Consider the following 17,843-nt stretch of genomic DNA (forward strand, 5'->3'; position numbering starts at 1 on the left):
GTCGTCTATTCCAAGTCCCGTCAGTGCATCAATTATTGAGCACGGCAAGATGTTGTTGAAGGCCCCTTCTATGTCTAGAAAAGCAACAAGTGCGTATTCCTCAAAGTTGATCGCTCGCTCGGCGATCCTAGTGATTTCGTGCAGGGCTGTTTCTGCTGATCGGCCCCTTTTGTAAGCATGCTGAGAGCATGAGATGTCACTTTGGTTAATGTTTAGTTGTAGATGGAGACTTAAGAGTCTTTCCATAGTCTTAAGGAGGAAGGAAGACAGACTTATAGGTCTGAAGTCCTTGGGGGTGCAGTGGGATGGTTTCCCCGCCTTGGGTATGAATACAACCTTCGTGCACAGCCACGCCTTTGGTATCATACCAGTAGTGAAGACTGTGCTGAAGATTTTCTTAATCCATTTCCTTAGGTTAATGCCGGCTCTGAATAACTGAGCCGGCAGAATACCGTCCAGTCCCGGAGATTTGAAGGGTTTAAAACTGTCTATTGCCCATTTAAGATTTCTGTCACTAAGTAGGTAGTTGAGTGGGCCCTGGTGACCCTGGCTACGCATCACCTGGGTTGTTCCTTCCGATGAGCAACCCGGGAAGTGTGCGTTGAGAAGGGTCTCCAGGGACTGCTGGCTTGAGGTTGTCCAGCGCCCCTCCGTGTTCTTAATGTAGCCTGCGATGGGGGCTGTAGTAGAGAGAATCTTTCTTAGGCGGGCGGCCTCTGATGTCTCCTGGATGTTTGTGCAGAAATTGGCCCAGGCAACCCTCTTTGCCTTGCGCAATTCTTTGTTATATTGCCTAAGTTCAGCTTTATAGGCTTCCCACGCCTCGTCTGTGTTGGTACGGTGCGCGTGGTTGAAGGCCCTACGAGCATTTCTTTTGTAGGGGGCTAACGACGAGGTCCACCACGGAGGCTTCTTCGATCTGTTGCTACCTATTCTTTTCTTGGGGCAGGCCTTGTGGTAAGCTTTTGCGCTAGTCGCAGTAAGCTTATCTACCATGGCGTTAAGCCCCTCATAGGTCTCGATGGTCTCTGAAGGCGGTTCGCCTAAGGATCTATCTAGTAACTTTTTATTGAGCTCCTAGTTTGCCTTCCTAGGATTTCGAACAGCTTGCTTGGTGAAGTTTTCAAAATTTACCGCTCAATGTAGCGGTGGTCTGAAAAGGAGTGTTTGTCAAAGACTCTCCAGCTGGTGATTGCATCAGCCAGGGAGTGCGAGAATAATGTGACATCAAGGACCTCCCTTCTGTTCTTGACGACGAAGGTGGGTTCTGAACCTCTGTTACCAACTAGAAGCTTAGAGCTGAGGATAAAATCGAAGATTGACTCACCCCTCTCGTTTGTGTCAGTGCTTCCCCACTGATTGTGATGAGCGTTGGCATCGCATCCTATTATTAGGTCGATTTCCTTCCTTTCGCTGTCTTCCACAAGCCGCCTGAGTAGCGAGTGCGGTGGAGGTCCTAAGTGGTCATGACCCATATATGCCGAGCATATTCTTAGATGGCCGCCTGGGCCCTCTATCGATGCGGCTACGTGATCTTCATTGCTGAAATTTGGTAGCAAGAAGGTATTAAGGCTTTTCTCGTATGCATGCTCGCTTTTTACCTGTTACATCGGCTGTGTACAGCCTGAAGTCCAGCCTGTGTACAGCCTGTGAAAGTCCTGTGTACAGCCTCGCCCACTTATTATTTCAGCCTGATCGGGATTGGATTCCGCCAATGGGTCTGCCCTCATCAGGATGAAGGCCGCTCTCCTCCTATCCTTATAGGAGCCCTTCCGCTGCAGGGGGCCAGCAGTCGTCGGAACGGGGCCTTCCTTAGGGGTGCCGCCGGTGTGAGAGGAGCTCGATCCTGGGATCTTGCCCCCCACACCGTTCGGTGGTCCCATAGTGGGCCCCGTTTTGGGGGTCGGTGCCTTGGCATCTCCCCCTACACCGGCGCCGCTCGCCTCCGGATGTTGTCCCTCAGTGGGGAGCTTCGCCATCCCAGCATCTCTTTGGCCTCTATCTGCCTTGGAGATTGACGGATCCGAGATCCCATTTTCGGACTTTCTTGGGGAGTTCCGTTCTCCACTGTTTGTTTTTGTTTTGGTAATGTTCATTTTTTGGACCCACGAGTAGGCGGGAAGGGGTTCGTCCATCATGACATAGCCCGCTTGTCATGATAAGCCTGATTAAAACTGAGGGGTCGGCCGGTCCCCCAGAGTCCGCATATTAACGTCCGTGCATCCCCCGGACATGCATCCCTCGGCATATGCTGTTCCACCTTGGATTGGGGTGATTTAAGGAAGGGAGTTTTCTTCTCCCCGCCCGACTACAATTCGCCAGCATCCTCGGCAGAGACATGACCTTACCGGGACCTGTTACCAGCCGCCCTCACGTGGAGAGTATAGTCGCACTACCATCGGTGTACACAGTTACGGCACATGAGCTCATGCGTTTCTCCCCCTGTTGTACCCGATTGGCTGACGGCCATAGCGCGATGTAATAGTGTCAAAAAAAGGAAGCGAACTGTGTGATCTGAAATCATCAAAATGGAAAATCATTCCAATTTTTCTAAGACGTCAACTAAAAGTTTTGTAGAATATAAATAAAATAAAAATTTTGTACAACATTAAAAAATGTTATTAGATAATTATATATTGCTACCGATATGTGCTTTAAAACCCTAACTAAATGTAAACTTCAGCTCCGTCTGAATTAAGGTTTTTTTTTTACTTTTATGATTAAGCAGAATTATGTAAAGACATTTTTATTTTAGCAAGTGCCCATACTGGTGATCAAACTGTCGACGAATATCCAGATATAAGTGGAATATGTACTGCACGAGTAAGTAATTACAAATTATTTGTTTATCAATGAAAAACAACCCTTTTTAAAATTTTAGGAGGCTATGCGGAAAATGACAGAAGAGGATAAGCAAAAAATTGCGCAACAAGTTGAATTATTTCGAAGGGAAAAACTTACTTTTGATTCAGAAGTAGCAAAATGGGATGACACTGGAAATGACATAATATTTTTAGCAAAACACATGTGTATGATTATGATGGAAATGACTGATTTCACCAGGTAAGAAACTTTTTATAGAATTATATTCTAGTTGGCTAATTTTGTCCAGATGTGGGAAAAGTATTGAAACGTATAACGTATATATATTCGTCGCTGGGTGGGCGATTTTGGTCTGGTCAAAATAATAAGTACACCTGTGTATTTGATAAATTTTAAAGGATTAAAGCTAGATTCGAGTTAAGATATGTTGGTTTTTATTATTTCCTAGCATATTTGTACAACAGAAAAAAGAAAAATTGATTTAATCCTGCAAAAGGAAGGATAAAGTCTTCGGAAAATCGCTAAAAGACTCGGGCAGTCATTATTTTTGGTCCAGAATGCCCTAAAATTCAAGGTTCAATTCGAAACTCGAGTTCGGAAGAAGAAATCCTGTCAAACGACCGACACCCGAATCGTATGTTTCGTCGACCCAAAGGCAAAGAATTTGACGCCCGGTACTCGAAATAAACCGTTAAACACGGAAGAGGAAACATTATGATTTGGGACTGTTTTTCTTGGCATGGAGTTGTCCCGATTCATCGGATTACCGATACTATGACCCGATTTGGGTATAAAAATATATTGTCTGACATAATGCTGAGGAAGACATGCCCTTGAGATGGGTCTTTCTACAGGACAACGATCCAAAACACACATCAAAGCTGGTCAAGGCGTAGTTCACCGAAAACAAGGTGGACATTATGAAGTGGCCAAGTCAAACTGCAGACTTAAACCCAATAGAAAACCTATGGGGAGATCTTAATCGTCGGATTGGAACAAAAACCATTTCAAAATAAAGAAGAATTGCAGCAATTCGAAGAGAAGACAAGGTTTGGAGACTTGCCGTAAATTAAATTCCCAGCATGCCGAAATGGATAACAAAAGTTTTACAAAATAAGGGGGGATATACTGGGTATTAGCATAACATTACTAAAAAAAAAAAGAATTGAGAAAATGTTTTTTATTTTTAAGTTAGAGGCTATGAAGAACTTCTGACTTATTTTTTTGACCAACCCTTTTTTTATGTTTTTTAGGTTTAATCCACAATTCTACAGATTTCGTGAAATATTCTTATGTTAGGTATTTTTATAATCAATATTATGCCAAAAAACTAAAAGAAATTAGAATTGGTTCGTTACGGTTATACAAAAAGATTTACGTGACACATTTTTTATACCCTTGCAGAGGGAGACATCTCCGACCCTATAAAGTATATATATTCTTGATCAGGACCACCTCCTGAGTCGATATGAGCATGTCCGTCTGTCCATCTGTCTGTTTCTACGCAAACTAGTCTCTCAGTTTTAAAGCTATCGAGTTGAAACTTTGCACACACCTTTCTTTCCTTTGCAGGCAGTATATAAGTCGGAACGGCCGGGATCGGTCGACTATATCCTATAGCTGCCATATAACTGATTGATCGGAAATGCCATAACTTTGGTGTTTTTTAATTTGGAGGGTTGAGACTTTCCACACATGTTATATTTGACCAAAATATCTTATGTACAAAATTTCATAAGGATCGGCCGACTTTATCCTATAGCTTTCATAGAACGATCGAAATTGGCATAACTTTGTTGTTTTTTAAGTTAGAAAAATGTGATTTGGTACAGATTTAATTTTGGGAAAAAAAATCTGATTTGTCGAATTTCATAAGGATCGGCCAACTATATCCTATAGCTGTCATACAACTGATTGATCGGAAATGCTATAACTTCGTTGTTTTTCAAGTTAGAAGCATGGGAGTTTCAATGGATTCCTCTTTTGGCAAAATAATTCGATATGCCAAATTTCATAAGGATCTGCCGACTATATACGATCCGCTATATATCTAATAATATAAGATGCGTGGCGCCACCTAGCGGACTGCGACTCAAGTGCAGGGGTATATCAACTTCGGCTCCGCCCGAAGTTAGCTTTCCTTTCTTGTTTTACCTATATTTAGTTGCTGTAGTGGAGGTCCTAAAAAGTTGATTTTATGTTTTTCTTTTTTGTTTAATATAAGTGCGGTTGCTCATAATGGCTGTCCAGTTACCGAGCGTTTTCGGGAGCTTTATTTAATGTTCCAAATCTAGGCTTTAATAAAAAAAAGGACCCTCGATTTATAAACATATTTAAATGATTTGGTCTATATATAGAACATATGTCATATTTATGCGACTGCGTAGGGTTGAAGACCGAATAAGAATAAGAAGCGGATCGACCAAGAGATACCGCCAGAGAGCGAGACAACGATAGCGCATAACGGCAGATGCAGGTGGCCGATCGAATGCACGAGAGCGGGCGACGCGAATAGAGACATACAGATAAAAGAAAAGATAAACAAATTCAATAAATTATTGCCGGCCAAACTTTCCGGCGGCTGCTTGACCCGACATACTCCCGGAAGATGAGCTCTCATGAAGGGACAGCAGGCACCATTTGTTGACTGCCGCCTATTAGCTCCGGACGCCGTCCTTAGCAGAGCACCCGCATTACACTCCGTCATCGTCGTCTTCATCCTCTCTGTCACTGCAGCTGGGCGATGGCATCTCGGTAGCTATTTCGCTGCCAAAGTCCAAGAGCGGCTTTACATCCACACTGGGTAATATATCACCTATCACACTAGCCACCACTGTGCAGATCCCGGTTAGACGCTTCTCCATGCGCTGCTCGAAGTGACGACAGTGAATGCAATACTTCTCCTTCTTGCTGAGCCCCTTGCGGAGGCGCTTCTTCTTTGGCTTGAAAACACAACTTTGATGAGACTCCTCCTTCACCGGCTCCGTCTGCGGCTGGACGAGTTAGTCGGATTGCTCAGCTGCCATGAGGACCTCAGAGCCTCCGCCTCCACAAACAATCCAACCGAGCCGAGTTATTTGGATTAAAGGCAAACCAGGAGACAGATGAATTTGCCCCACACAAAGCAGTTCGTAAAATATTCCGGCTCCAATTAGCAATTAGCAAGAGGTTGGTGGAGGAATGAGGATCCGCTTTACATTGGCGGGAATTCTCCAAGAGCTGGCGTCAAATGCAAAATTGGGCTGAAGGTCAATAATGTTGGAGGCTATGATCGCAGTTAATTGGGATTGCAAGCTGACTTTCACAGAAAACCCATCTGTAGAGAACCCTGCGCCACCTATACCGGATACAGTCACCGGAACCCTTATCTTCCGCAACTGCAGCTGGTCCGCCAGCCTTGAAGTGACTAGCCTGACTAGCCCGAATCGCGGTTCCTAACCAGAATATTGGCAGTGGCTAGCAGCACCACATCACCAAAACGATCCTTAGTAATGAGAGAATTGACGGCTGCGGACGCTGAATGTGAAACACCTTGTGTTGGCCTGAAGCTGGCGAATTGCGCCTAAACGCACGGCAGCTTTACGCATTGCGATACCGAGATAGGTGCCCCAATCCAAGACACTTACATTAAAAATCCAATCGCCTAAGTTCGCCTAAACGATCCTCAGGCGACAAACTTAAAAACCTTGGGCAGGAGTTTATTATGTGAGAATGGCCATTACAGATTATGCATGCGGAAAAGTTTGTATTCACAAATGCAGAGTTACCTGGATGAAAGGGTCTACGTCATCCTACCGCAAAGTTTGGTGCATGTGATGTCGTCGGCAAATCCATGCTCTCCAAACTCCGGCATCTCTGCTCAAGGAAACTGGCGATAGACTGCATTTCCTTCCACTTAGACTGCGTGGCATCGTCAACTTTCTGCAACAGGGCTCTCATATGCGAATTAAATTTGTTCGAAAGCTCGCGAATTTGCCTTCCATCAATTCAGATTTAGTTAATTTGTTAGATTGGACTCAAATGGATTTATAATAAAGACAAACTTAAACCTCATCATAAACAAAAAAGAGTTAAATTAATCAAGGGAAAAGTCGTTAATGAACAGTAAAAAGTCAGTTATTTCATTTGTTCGAAAAATTTAATTTCTCACTTTGGTGACGAAAAAATTTTATATACGTGTACAAAATTGCACATAAAAAATACTCTTATTCGGCACGTGCAAGAAAAACAAAAAAAAACTGGCACGTGCCGGGTAAGAGTATTTTTTATATGCAATCTTGTACACCTATATAACATTTTTTCGTCACGATTATTCAACTTTGACAGGTCGACAACTTTGATTTTGTCGAATACTTTTTTTTTTTTTATATCCATCGAATAAGTACTAGATAAACTTTCAATAAATGTAAATTCGTTTCATTTTTTGAGTTCAGATGACCCAGATTTCCACAGTCTTGGTCACCGCGACCCGTGTTTTTCAGACGGACCTCACTTCGACGAGGCATAACTTTGAAACTGCTCAATATTTTCTACTTTTTTTTTTTCAAATTTTAGTAAAAATTATGTACTTTCACATAATAAAGCGATATTTCAAAAAAATTCAAAAGTTTACAAGAAAGAAAATCGGGAAAAATTTCTATTTTTTGGCGCTCCAACTGCGCATGCCCCCTTAAAAAAATGGAAAAATTTCAATTTTGTGGCGCTCCAACTGCGCATGCCCCCTTAAAAAAATGGAAATATCTGGAAGTGACACTGTTTGAAATTCAAAATTAATCTTCAAAAAATAAGCAGAAGCCTAATAAGCAATCGGATGATGGACTTCAAATTTGCACTTTATTTTTTTATTCCCCTTCCACCTTTCTTTGGCCGTTTTCAGGCAGTTTGGACTAGTTCAATCAAGCTGGGTGTAATCTTTTACCTCTGAAGCATGGCAAATGCTCCCATAAGTTTCTAGAGGAGGAGAAATTGGCAAATTGGTTTCTCAACCCGTAAAATTTTCCCTTTTGTGAGTTTTTCCAAAAAGTAACGGGTTTTACTTCTCAATTGGGTTTGCGTATCATGCGTTTGCATCATTGTATTCTTTTAAAACAGTTAGTTATTTGCGTAATCTAATTATTTTATTCTAATTAAGGGGTTATAAATCAGTTTACTTTCCATTTTACCTGGACGAGAGCTGTCCTTTTCACTTACAGTTGGTGTTCCGCAACGGATCCACCTTATTTTGTCGTACCTTTTTTTCTTTTTGTGAGATTTTAAATTTCTTTTCGTATGAAATAGAAAATTAAATTTGTCGATTTCTCTCCCAAACACAAAATTTGAATTCTCATGATCTTTTCATACGTTTTACCCCCCATTTCCCCTCATTTTGGTGCAATGGCCCTTAATGCCACTAAAATTGTAATTACTACACACACTTAAGGGGGCAGGATGGTTTCAGAGGCTGAAAAATAACAGATTTTTGCGATTTTTTTTTTTATGTCTGAGTAAATATATCAATTCAATTTTTTTACACGATTAATGGCTATATTTGGCTATATCTAGGAATTTTTATTTTTAAGAAATAATTATAATTTATCCCGTGACGGGCAGTCGGCCGGAGTCGCTTCCGGAGTCTGGCCTTACAGTGTTATCGGAAATAAAAAAATTGAATTGATTACCTAAAATATTAGTTTCTTGTGCGGATGAACGAAACCATTTTGAAAAATACGCGATTTTGAATTTTTGGCGCGGTTGTAAAGTCGGAGGTACCATTTTTACATAAAAATCCGCCCATTATTGCCCGTAAAAATGGTAAAAAAAAATTTGAAAAAAAAAGCGTTCGTTCATCCGCAAGTATTTATTGTATTAAAGATGTGTGCAGATGTGAAATTTTATTTAGATCCGAGCATTACTTTTTGAGTTACATTACGCACCGACTTAAAAAAGTTGTTTTGAGAAAAACGCGTCTAAAGTTTTAAAAGCTATTGAAAGTATACGGAGAGAAAGTAACTAGAAAATCGGTATCTCAGCGAGCTTTAGTCTGATCGATATGAAACAATATTGAAAACAACATTTTTTGAAGTCTCAAACCATCCTGCCCCCTATACTTACTTTTTCTAGAAGTGGGTGCACTTTTTTTCTGTAAAGTATATGTGGTTGTAAGTAAGCTGGGTAGTATTGTCAGTTTTGATTGACAGTGTTCTCACTCATTCCATAGTTGTACCGCTATTTATGAGTACAGCTTAATTGATGGCCTGTACGTACTGTACAGTGTTTTGGTGTGCAGTGGATTTACTGTACAGTAAGTGAATCTTCATGACTTTCGACAGGTGCAAGAAGGTTCACCATTCCGCTAACATTAATTAAATTTTTGTCCGTATTTCTAGATTTTTCCCATCCAATTTAACTCAACCGACATCAAGAGGTTTAATTCCAACGAGTTGGTCAGTAGCTTTTTCGAGTGCTTGTTTAGTTCCAATATTGTCAGGATTTTTTTAAAATATTTAACAAGCTAGCTGCAGCGAATCACCAGATCCATGCAGAAGTCTAATACATACACTGCTGGCCAAAATAATAAGTACATGCTCATAAGATTTTTTTTATGTCACGTAAATCTTTTTTTATTACCGTAACGAACCAATTCTAATTTTTTTAGTTTTCTGGCATAATGCTGATTATAAAAAAACTTAACATAAGAATATTTCACGAAATCTGTAGAATTTATTGTGGATTAAACCTAATAAACATAAAAAAGGGTTGGTCAAAAAAATAAGTACAGCAATTCTTCAAAGCCTCTAACTTAAAAATAAAAAAAATTTTCTCAATTCTTTTTTTTTTATAGTAATCTTATGCTAATGCCCAGTGTATCCCCCTTATTTTGTATAACTTTTGTTATCCGTTTCGGCATGCTGGGCATTTAATTTACGGCACGTCTCCAAACCTTGTCTTCTCTTCGAATTGCTGCAATTTTTATTTATTTTGAAATGTGTTTGTGCCAATCCGACGATTAAGCTCTCCCCATAGGTTTTCTATTGTGTGTAAGTCTGCAGTTTGACTTGGCCACTTCATAATGTCCACCTTGTTTTCGGTGAACTACGCCTTGACCAGCTTTGATGTGTGTTTTGGGTCGTTGTCCTGTAGAAAGACCCGTCTCAAGGGCATGTTTCATTTCAGAGCATTATTTCAGACAATGTATTTTTATACCCAAATCGGGTCATAGTATCGGTAATCCGATGAATCGGGATAACTCCATGCCAAGAAAAACAGTCCCACGTCGAATTCTTTGCCTTTGGGTCGACGAAACAAGTCGTACATTCTTTCTGGAGTCGTTACCAAATAGATTTATTTTTGTTTCGTCGCTCCATAGGACATTATTCCACTTTTTGGAACCCTCTGGTCCAGATCATGCCAAACGATTTTGGGCTAACTGTTTCCTCATCTTTAAATTATTCCCTCGATGGAGAGGAACTTTTCTGGCGATGCGTCCTTGTAAGCCATCATTAGTAAGTCTACGGCGAACTGATCTAGACGATATTTCATGGTCGATATGAGCAGCAATGGATGAGCAGCAAAGACTTAGGATTCGGGTGTCGGTCGTTTGACAGGATTTCTTCTTCCGAACTCGAGTTTCGAATTGAACCTTGAATTTTAGGGCATTCTTGACCAAAAATAATGACTGCCAAAGTCTTTTAGAGATTTCCCGGAGACTTTCCTTCCTTTTGCAGAATTAAAGCAATTTTTCTTTTTTCTGTTGTACAATTCTTTTTTTTTGCCCCAACTATAGATTTTTTTTTTCCTGGGATATCCTTAAATATGCTAGGAAATAATAAAAACCAACAAATCTTAACTCGAATCTAGCTTTAATCCTTTAAAATTTATCAAATACACAGGTGTACTTATTATTTTGACCATACCAAAATCGCCCTCCCAGCAGAAAATTAAGCTTAGTATTGAATACACGAGGTTCCCATATTTCATTCTTGTTTTAGAAATTGTGTAACATTGTAACTTATCATTATAAAAAAATTGACGGGTGTGCATTGCATAAAAATCGAGTTATATCCAAACAAATAAACACTATATCTGTGTACTTATTATTTTGGCCAGTAGTGTATGTTTAGACACTGCGCAAACCTGAATCAAATATATTTGCACAGATTCTATTTTATGATCGTGAAATTGTTAATTTTATTAATTAAATCATGTGGGGGTCATCATATTTTTTTTTATAGACCGTTATAATATTGTTTATTGATGGGCGCATAAGAAATGGAGTAAAACTAACTTGTCCCAAGCTTATTTTGACGTGTCACAATGCTTTATTAGACTTATCTGTGATGACTACATCATGTTCATGAGTTTTTATATAATCCCACACAGTAATTAAATTGTTCGCTACTCTGGCCCTGCCCTATAACCTGTTGGAAATTTTCGGAGTAAAACACGCCGTTTGACTTCATAGGATAACGGTTTATTCTATTTATAATAACACAAGCTTATAATAAGAAGTAGTAAAACTAAGAGAACAAAAAGAACCGCAAGAGTTGAAGTGTAACCAGACTACATGTTTTTTTTTTGTTACCACGACTCTAAATTTTAATAGTTTTTTTTATAGCATTTTCAATAGTCAGAGTTCGATTGCAGTCGTCGCATGCAGACGTGTTTTTTTATTGTGCTCCGGGAAAAAATATTCAATAAAATCATAAAAGTGCAGTGACTGCTCTAAGAAATCTACAATAACGCGAAAAGACGCTTTTTGCGATGAAATCGCTAATGCTTATATTGATTAATTAATTAATTAATTAATATAAAACACAACACTTAAAACTCAAACTAAATCAACCTCGACTGCAATGAGTTCAAACGACGTTCGCACACAACGTCAACGTGAGCTAGACGAGAGACGGCTCTCAGTACAAAGAAACAACGCGTACTTCTCTTTTAAAGCAACCGAAAACCATGCAAGCTCCGATCAAGCTCGGTCAATTACCCCCAACTTGACCGAATTCTTAAACGTAGAGAGCGAGAGAGCGCGTTCCTGCTCCCCCTCGATACCATCGATGTCTCTGCAGCCAAAGAGTGCAGTAACTAGCACCTCAATTTCTTTGACAACGTCAACAGTAACAACAACAACAACCGCAACTGTATCGACAGCGCGTTTAACGACGTCATCAGCTAGCAGCGCAAATAGTAATACGTCCGCGCTGCCCGAAAACCAAAACAAAAACAAAAACAATGACTATATTAAGCCGGCTGTGCAGACTGGCATGGACCCCTATATCCAAATCAAAAGGAAGCTGAGCCCCCTGAATTCCAAACGCAAAATAACCCGTGGCAATGCTAGCCTAGTAGCAAAAGAAACGCCCATTAACTCAAACCGATTTAAAATCTTGGCAGACGCCGATGAGGTTGAGGCGGTCGAATCCACTGAAGTTGGGAAAAGGAAGCCAAAACCTCCGCCTATCTATATACGCGAAAAAAGTTCCAATGTTCTTGTCAACAAAATTATTGAGCTTATTGGTAAGGATAACTTCCACATAATACCCCTTGTAAAGGGCAACATTCAAGAAACAAAAGTTCAAATGAAGTCTGAAGATAACTATAGAGTATTATCAAAATATCTTACCGAGAATAAAAAGAACTTTTACACGTACCAGCTAAAAAGCAGCAAGGGCCTGCAAGTCGTACTTAAGGGCATAGAGCCCGAAGTAACGCCTGCAGAGATAAAAAAGGCGCTACAGGAGAAGGGTTTTAGCGCCAAGACAGTCTTTAATATCCTTAACAGGGATAGAAAGCCGCAGCCACTCTTTAAGGTTGAGCTTGAACCAGAAACCAAGCTCCTGAAGAAATACGAAGTGCACCCAATATACAATCTTCAGTACCTGCTGCACCGCAGAATTACAGTTGAGGAACCGCACAAACGCAATGGCCCGGTACAATGTGCGAACTGCCAGGAATATGGCCATACAAGGTCATACTGTAAACTGCGCCCGGTGTGTGTAGTTTGCGGAGAGCTTCATGACTCCGCACACTGCCCAGCGAGCAAAGATGACAGCAACTCGAAAAAGTGCGGCAACTGCGGTGGCAATCACACTGCTAATTATAGAGGATGCCCAGTCTATAAGGAGCTGAAAAGTCGCATCCACCAGAAAGGAATAGCTGCCCGCACCCAAAATGGACAGTTCACGGCGTCCAGATCAAACCCTGAAGTCTTCTTCTCGACTGCAGCCAGATCCTCACTAGGACCCATTAACGTTGACAAAAATGTGACATACGCAAGCGCCTTAAAATCAGGACCGGCGACACCTGCCTCAAGAAGCTCATTTCTGCAATCAGCATATCAAGAACCGAACACGGCTCAGCAACATCAACCAACAGAGCAGCCAAAAAGCAACTTTGAAGCTATGATATGCAGCCTACAACAAAGCCTGACGGAATTTATGTCGTTTATGCGCACAACTATGCAAGATTTAATGCGAAACCAAAATCTATTGATTCAAATGCTGGTTTCACAACAATCCAAATAATGGCTTTCCTACGGATATCTACGTGGAACGCTAACGGCGTTTCGCAACATAAACTTGAGTTAGCTCAATTCCTACTCGACAATCACATCGATGTAATGCTGCTTTCGGAAACACACCTCACAAACAAATACAATTTTCAACTACGAGGATATTCATTCTACGGAACAAATCATCCAGATGGTAAAGCACATGGTGGGACTGGAATTCTAATCAGAAGCCGCATAAAGCACCATTATCAAAACAAATTTGCTAAAAACTACCTACAGGCCACATCTATAAATATACAACTAAATACTGGCAACCAACTTACACTAGCCGCCGTATACTGCCCCCCTCGCTTCAATATAGCTGAAGATGAGTTTATGCAGTTTTTCAACACACTTGGAGACCACTTCATAGCACCAGGAGACTACAATGCCAAGCACACACACTGGGGATCCCGTCTCGTGACTCCAAAAGGGAAGCAGCTCTATAATGCAATTATCAAAGCCAAGAACAAGCTCGACTATGTTTCTTCTGGCACACCAACATACTGGCCGGCAGACCCAAGGAAACTACCAGATTTAATAGACTTTGCGATTACCAAAAACATCCCTAAAAATCTGATAAGCGCCAATTGCCTATCGGATCTTTCATCTGATCACTCGCCTGTCCTGTTTATTCTACTGCGACATCCAGGAACATTGGAACAACCATTAAAATTGACCTCACAGAAAACCAATTGGGTTAAGTACAGAAAATATATCAGCTCACACATTGAGCTAAGTCCTCATCTCCACGATGAAGCCAACGTAGACAGCTTTGTTAATTCACTTGAGTCTGTACTCGTCTCTGCAGCTCGAGCCTCAACATCGCAAACTATAAATACACAAAGCAATAAAAAGACAAATCTACAAATCGAACAGCTCGTCCTCGAAAAGCGGCGTTCACGTCGCGAGTGGCAATTCCACAGATCGCCATCTACTAAGCAAAGCTTTAGACATGCCTCACGTCAACTTACTAAAGCCCTACAGCAAGAAGAAGCTTATGTCCACCGCCGCTATATAGAGCAATTGTCAACTTCTAGTACAAAACACTCACTATGGAGAGCTCACCCAACTCTAAGCTCACCGAAAGAAACAGTGATGCCTATTAGAAATCCCACAGGCGGCTGGGCGCGCAGCGATGCAGACAGAGCCAGCACGTTTGCCAATCACCTCAAAAATATCTTCCAACCAAATCCGGCCACTAGTGCCTTTACTCTGCCGACTTTACCATATGAGCCTCAGCTTCAACATGAACCAATCAAGTTTCGCCCAAACGAAATCGCTAATATCATCAAAAACCAACTAAATCCGAAAAAATTACCAGGCTGCGACCTCATAACTCCCAAAATGATCATTGAGCTTCCATATTGCGCCGTCTGCACTATCACCCAGCTCTTCAATGCCATCGCAAAACTTGGCCACTTTCCAGCGAGATGGAAAAAGTCAATTATAATAATGATAGCAAAGCCGGGAAAAGACCACACAATTCCCACGTCGTATAGACCTATAAGCCTACTTTCATGCTTATCTAAACTCTTTGAGAAATGCATTCTGACTCGAATAAACACATACCTAAGGATCCAGGAAGGAATCCCGTCACATCAGTTTGGGTTTCGTGAAAAGCACGGTACAATTGAGCAGGTCAACCGGATAACAGCGGAAATTCGGAATGCATTCGAAAAACGCGAGTACTGTACCGCAATATTTCTAGATGTCTCTCAAGCATTTGATAGAGTCTGGCTAGAAGGTCTAATGTACAAAATCAAGACAATGCTCCCTTGTAATACCCACAAGCTTTTAGAGTCTTACCTCTACGACAGAAAATTTGCTGTGAGGTGCAACACTGATATATCTGACGAATTCACTGTTGGAGCTGGAGTTCCTCAAGGAAGCGTACTCGGACCAACATTATATGTTCTCTACACAGCAGACATCCCGACAAGCACACGATTAACAACATCTACGTTTGCTGATGATACAGCTATTCTTAGCCGCTCAAAATGCCCGATGCAAGCAACTGCGCAACTAGCTCTTCATCTGGTGGATGTTGAAAAATGGCTATCAGACTGGCGAATTAAAGTAAACGAACAAAAATGCAAGCACGTTACGTTCACCTTGAATAGGCAAAACTGCCCGCCCCTTACGCTAAACAACACCCTACTCCCGCAAGCAAACGAGGTAACATATCTAGGAGTACACCTCGATAGAAGACTCACATGGCGTCGGCACATAGAAGCTAAAAGAACCCACCTAAAGCTAAAAGCCAGCAGCCTTCATTGGCTTATCAACGCTCGGTCTCCCCTTTGCCTTGAATATAAAGTCCTGCTGTATAACTCGGTACTTAAACCTATATGGATGTACGGCTCCCAGTTATGGGGGAATGCCAGCAATAGCAATATTGACATAGTCCAGCGAGCTCAGTCGAAGATCTTGAGAACAATCACCGGGGCACCTTGGTACGTTCGCAACGAAAACATACATCGCGACTTAAACATTCTTCCAGTCAAAGATGTAATCGCAGAACAGAAGGAAAAGTACTTTAGCAAGCTATTGTCGCACCCTAACCACCTGGCGAGAGGTCTAACAAGGTTGAGTATCCAATCACGACTTCGTCGGAATGACCTACCCACCCAGCGACCGTCTTGAGGAACGTGCAACCAGAATGCAGTCTTAGTCTACTGTTAGTTAAATGTTAATGTTAAGATTTGAAAACTTATTGTTAGTCTCAAAATTAAGAGAAGATCCAATAAATAAAAGCAAAGTTTAATAAAAAAAAAAAAAAAATTTTCAATAGTTTTTTTTTAAAGAAATAAGAAACTCAGGTCAAAGAAACAAATATTCAAAAATTACAACCAGGAATAAAAACTTCCCTTTCAGGAAAGCTTATTCCGAAGTCCGCCGATTTCAGCTGAGACACCGTTCCGAGACCTAGATGTCTCTTTTTCTAACAGCAATACGGGATTTGCAACAGAAACCAAATGTAAAACAAATGTAGCTGCAGGCACGTTTACAAAACCTGTCATAAACCAATTCACGATCAAGGATCGCAATACAGAGGTCGCGTTACAGAACACTGAAATCTTCAAAGTAATCAAGGAAAATCTGAACCGAAATAGGTCTTCTTTCCAAATCGCACCTAAAATGTTAATATAACTACCAGCTTCCGCAATAAGTTAATTCAATAGACTACTTTCACAGAAAATCTACATCTCACCCTGTGCATTGCTCTTGCGATTCACCTTTCCTAAAATCAGGCTGTATATCCGCTGGCCTAATGACTACAGAGTTACTATGGGGTAACCTCTTCGTTGTGTTGCTTCCTACCTTTAGAACCTATTTAGGATGTAAAGATATATATTTAAAATGAAAAAAATGTATTTATTATTTCAGGGGCCGCGGTCCTTTAAAAACTACGATGGACGTGATTAACGCTGCCAAAAAAATTTCCGAAGCTGGGACAAAGCTAGATAAACTAACGCGGGAAATAGCAGAGCAATGTCCCGAAAGTAGCACTAAAAAAGATTTGCTGGCTTATTTGCAACGTATAGCTCTTTATTGTCACCAAATTCAAATAACCTCTAAAGTCAAAGCAGACGTACAGAATATAAGTGGCGAACTTATAGTTTCCGGGGTGAATATTCAAAAATTTTATTTTTCAAATTTGTTTATAAATAAATCTTTTGCTTCACAGTTGGACAGCGCCACATCACTGATTCAAGCTGCTAAAAATCTTATGAATGCGGTAGTACTTACTGTAAAATACTCATATGTGGCGTCAACCAAATACACTAGGCAAGGCACAGTTTCTGTAAGTTTTTATATTGCATGAAAAATCAAATTATTAATTAATTGTATTTCAGTCTCCAATAGTGGTATGGAAAATGAAAGCTCCAGAAAAAAAGCCCCTGGTTAGACCTGAAAAACCAGAGGAGGTTCGGGCTAAAGTTCGAAAGGGTTCACAAAAAAAAGTTCAAAACCCTATTCATGCGCTGTCTGAATTTCAAAGTCCTGCTGATGCTGTTTAAATATATTAAAATAATTTTAATATCATATTGCACCCATAATAAAAATATACATCATCATTCTATTATTTTTTAAAATACTCTCAATAAACAGCAAACGTTATTATTAGTATGATATTTTTTGAAAATCGAGAAGAAAAAGCTTACTGACGAAATTATAATGCCCTTTCAGTTCTTGCGTTATGCTAGATTCACAGATCACAGTACCGCGACCAAGTACCGTCGTAAAAATTTAAATTCGAAAAAAATGTTTGGTCTTATAGTTTTGTGGCAACCCTTAGCAGCTTACGATAGCAAAATCGAACTCGATAACTCACGGGAGTATCGATATCGCTGGAGGCCCCCTCTAGTAAAAAAACACGCATTCGCCAACGACTGTCACTTTTCGCATCTTTATCATTCCCTAATTTTAAGTAAAAGTATATATTTTTATATGAATAAACGAACATTAAATTGGTGACCCCGAG

The 17,843-nt window shown here is 40.6% G+C and overlaps 1 protein-coding gene across 2 annotated transcripts in view; it reads left to right on the top strand.

Annotated features, from left to right (window-relative positions):
* LOC6503273 (catenin alpha) overlaps window positions 1-17,488 on the top strand; it is a 58,105-nt gene extending 40,617 nt beyond the window's left edge. The window contains exons 8-12 of one of the 2 annotated variants that reach the window (XM_001965822.4): window positions 2,756-2,823; window positions 2,882-3,063; window positions 16,745-16,985; window positions 17,046-17,162; window positions 17,215-17,488. In XM_001965822.4, the coding sequence (XP_001965858.1) occupies window positions 2,756-2,823; window positions 2,882-3,063; window positions 16,745-16,985; window positions 17,046-17,162; window positions 17,215-17,379 (773 nt within the window). In that variant the 3' untranslated portion in view covers window positions 17,380-17,488. The remainder of the gene's footprint in view (window positions 1-2,755; window positions 2,824-2,881; window positions 3,064-16,744; window positions 16,986-17,045; window positions 17,163-17,214) is intronic. The other variant, XR_006507140.1, reaches the window with a different exon arrangement.
* The last annotated feature ends 355 nt before the right edge of the window (window positions 17,489-17,843 follow it).

This window comes from Drosophila ananassae, chromosome 2R (genome assembly GCF_017639315.1).
Source record: "Drosophila ananassae strain 14024-0371.13 chromosome 2R, ASM1763931v2, whole genome shotgun sequence".
Classification (NCBI taxonomy): Eukaryota; Metazoa; Arthropoda; class Insecta; order Diptera; family Drosophilidae; genus Drosophila; species Drosophila ananassae.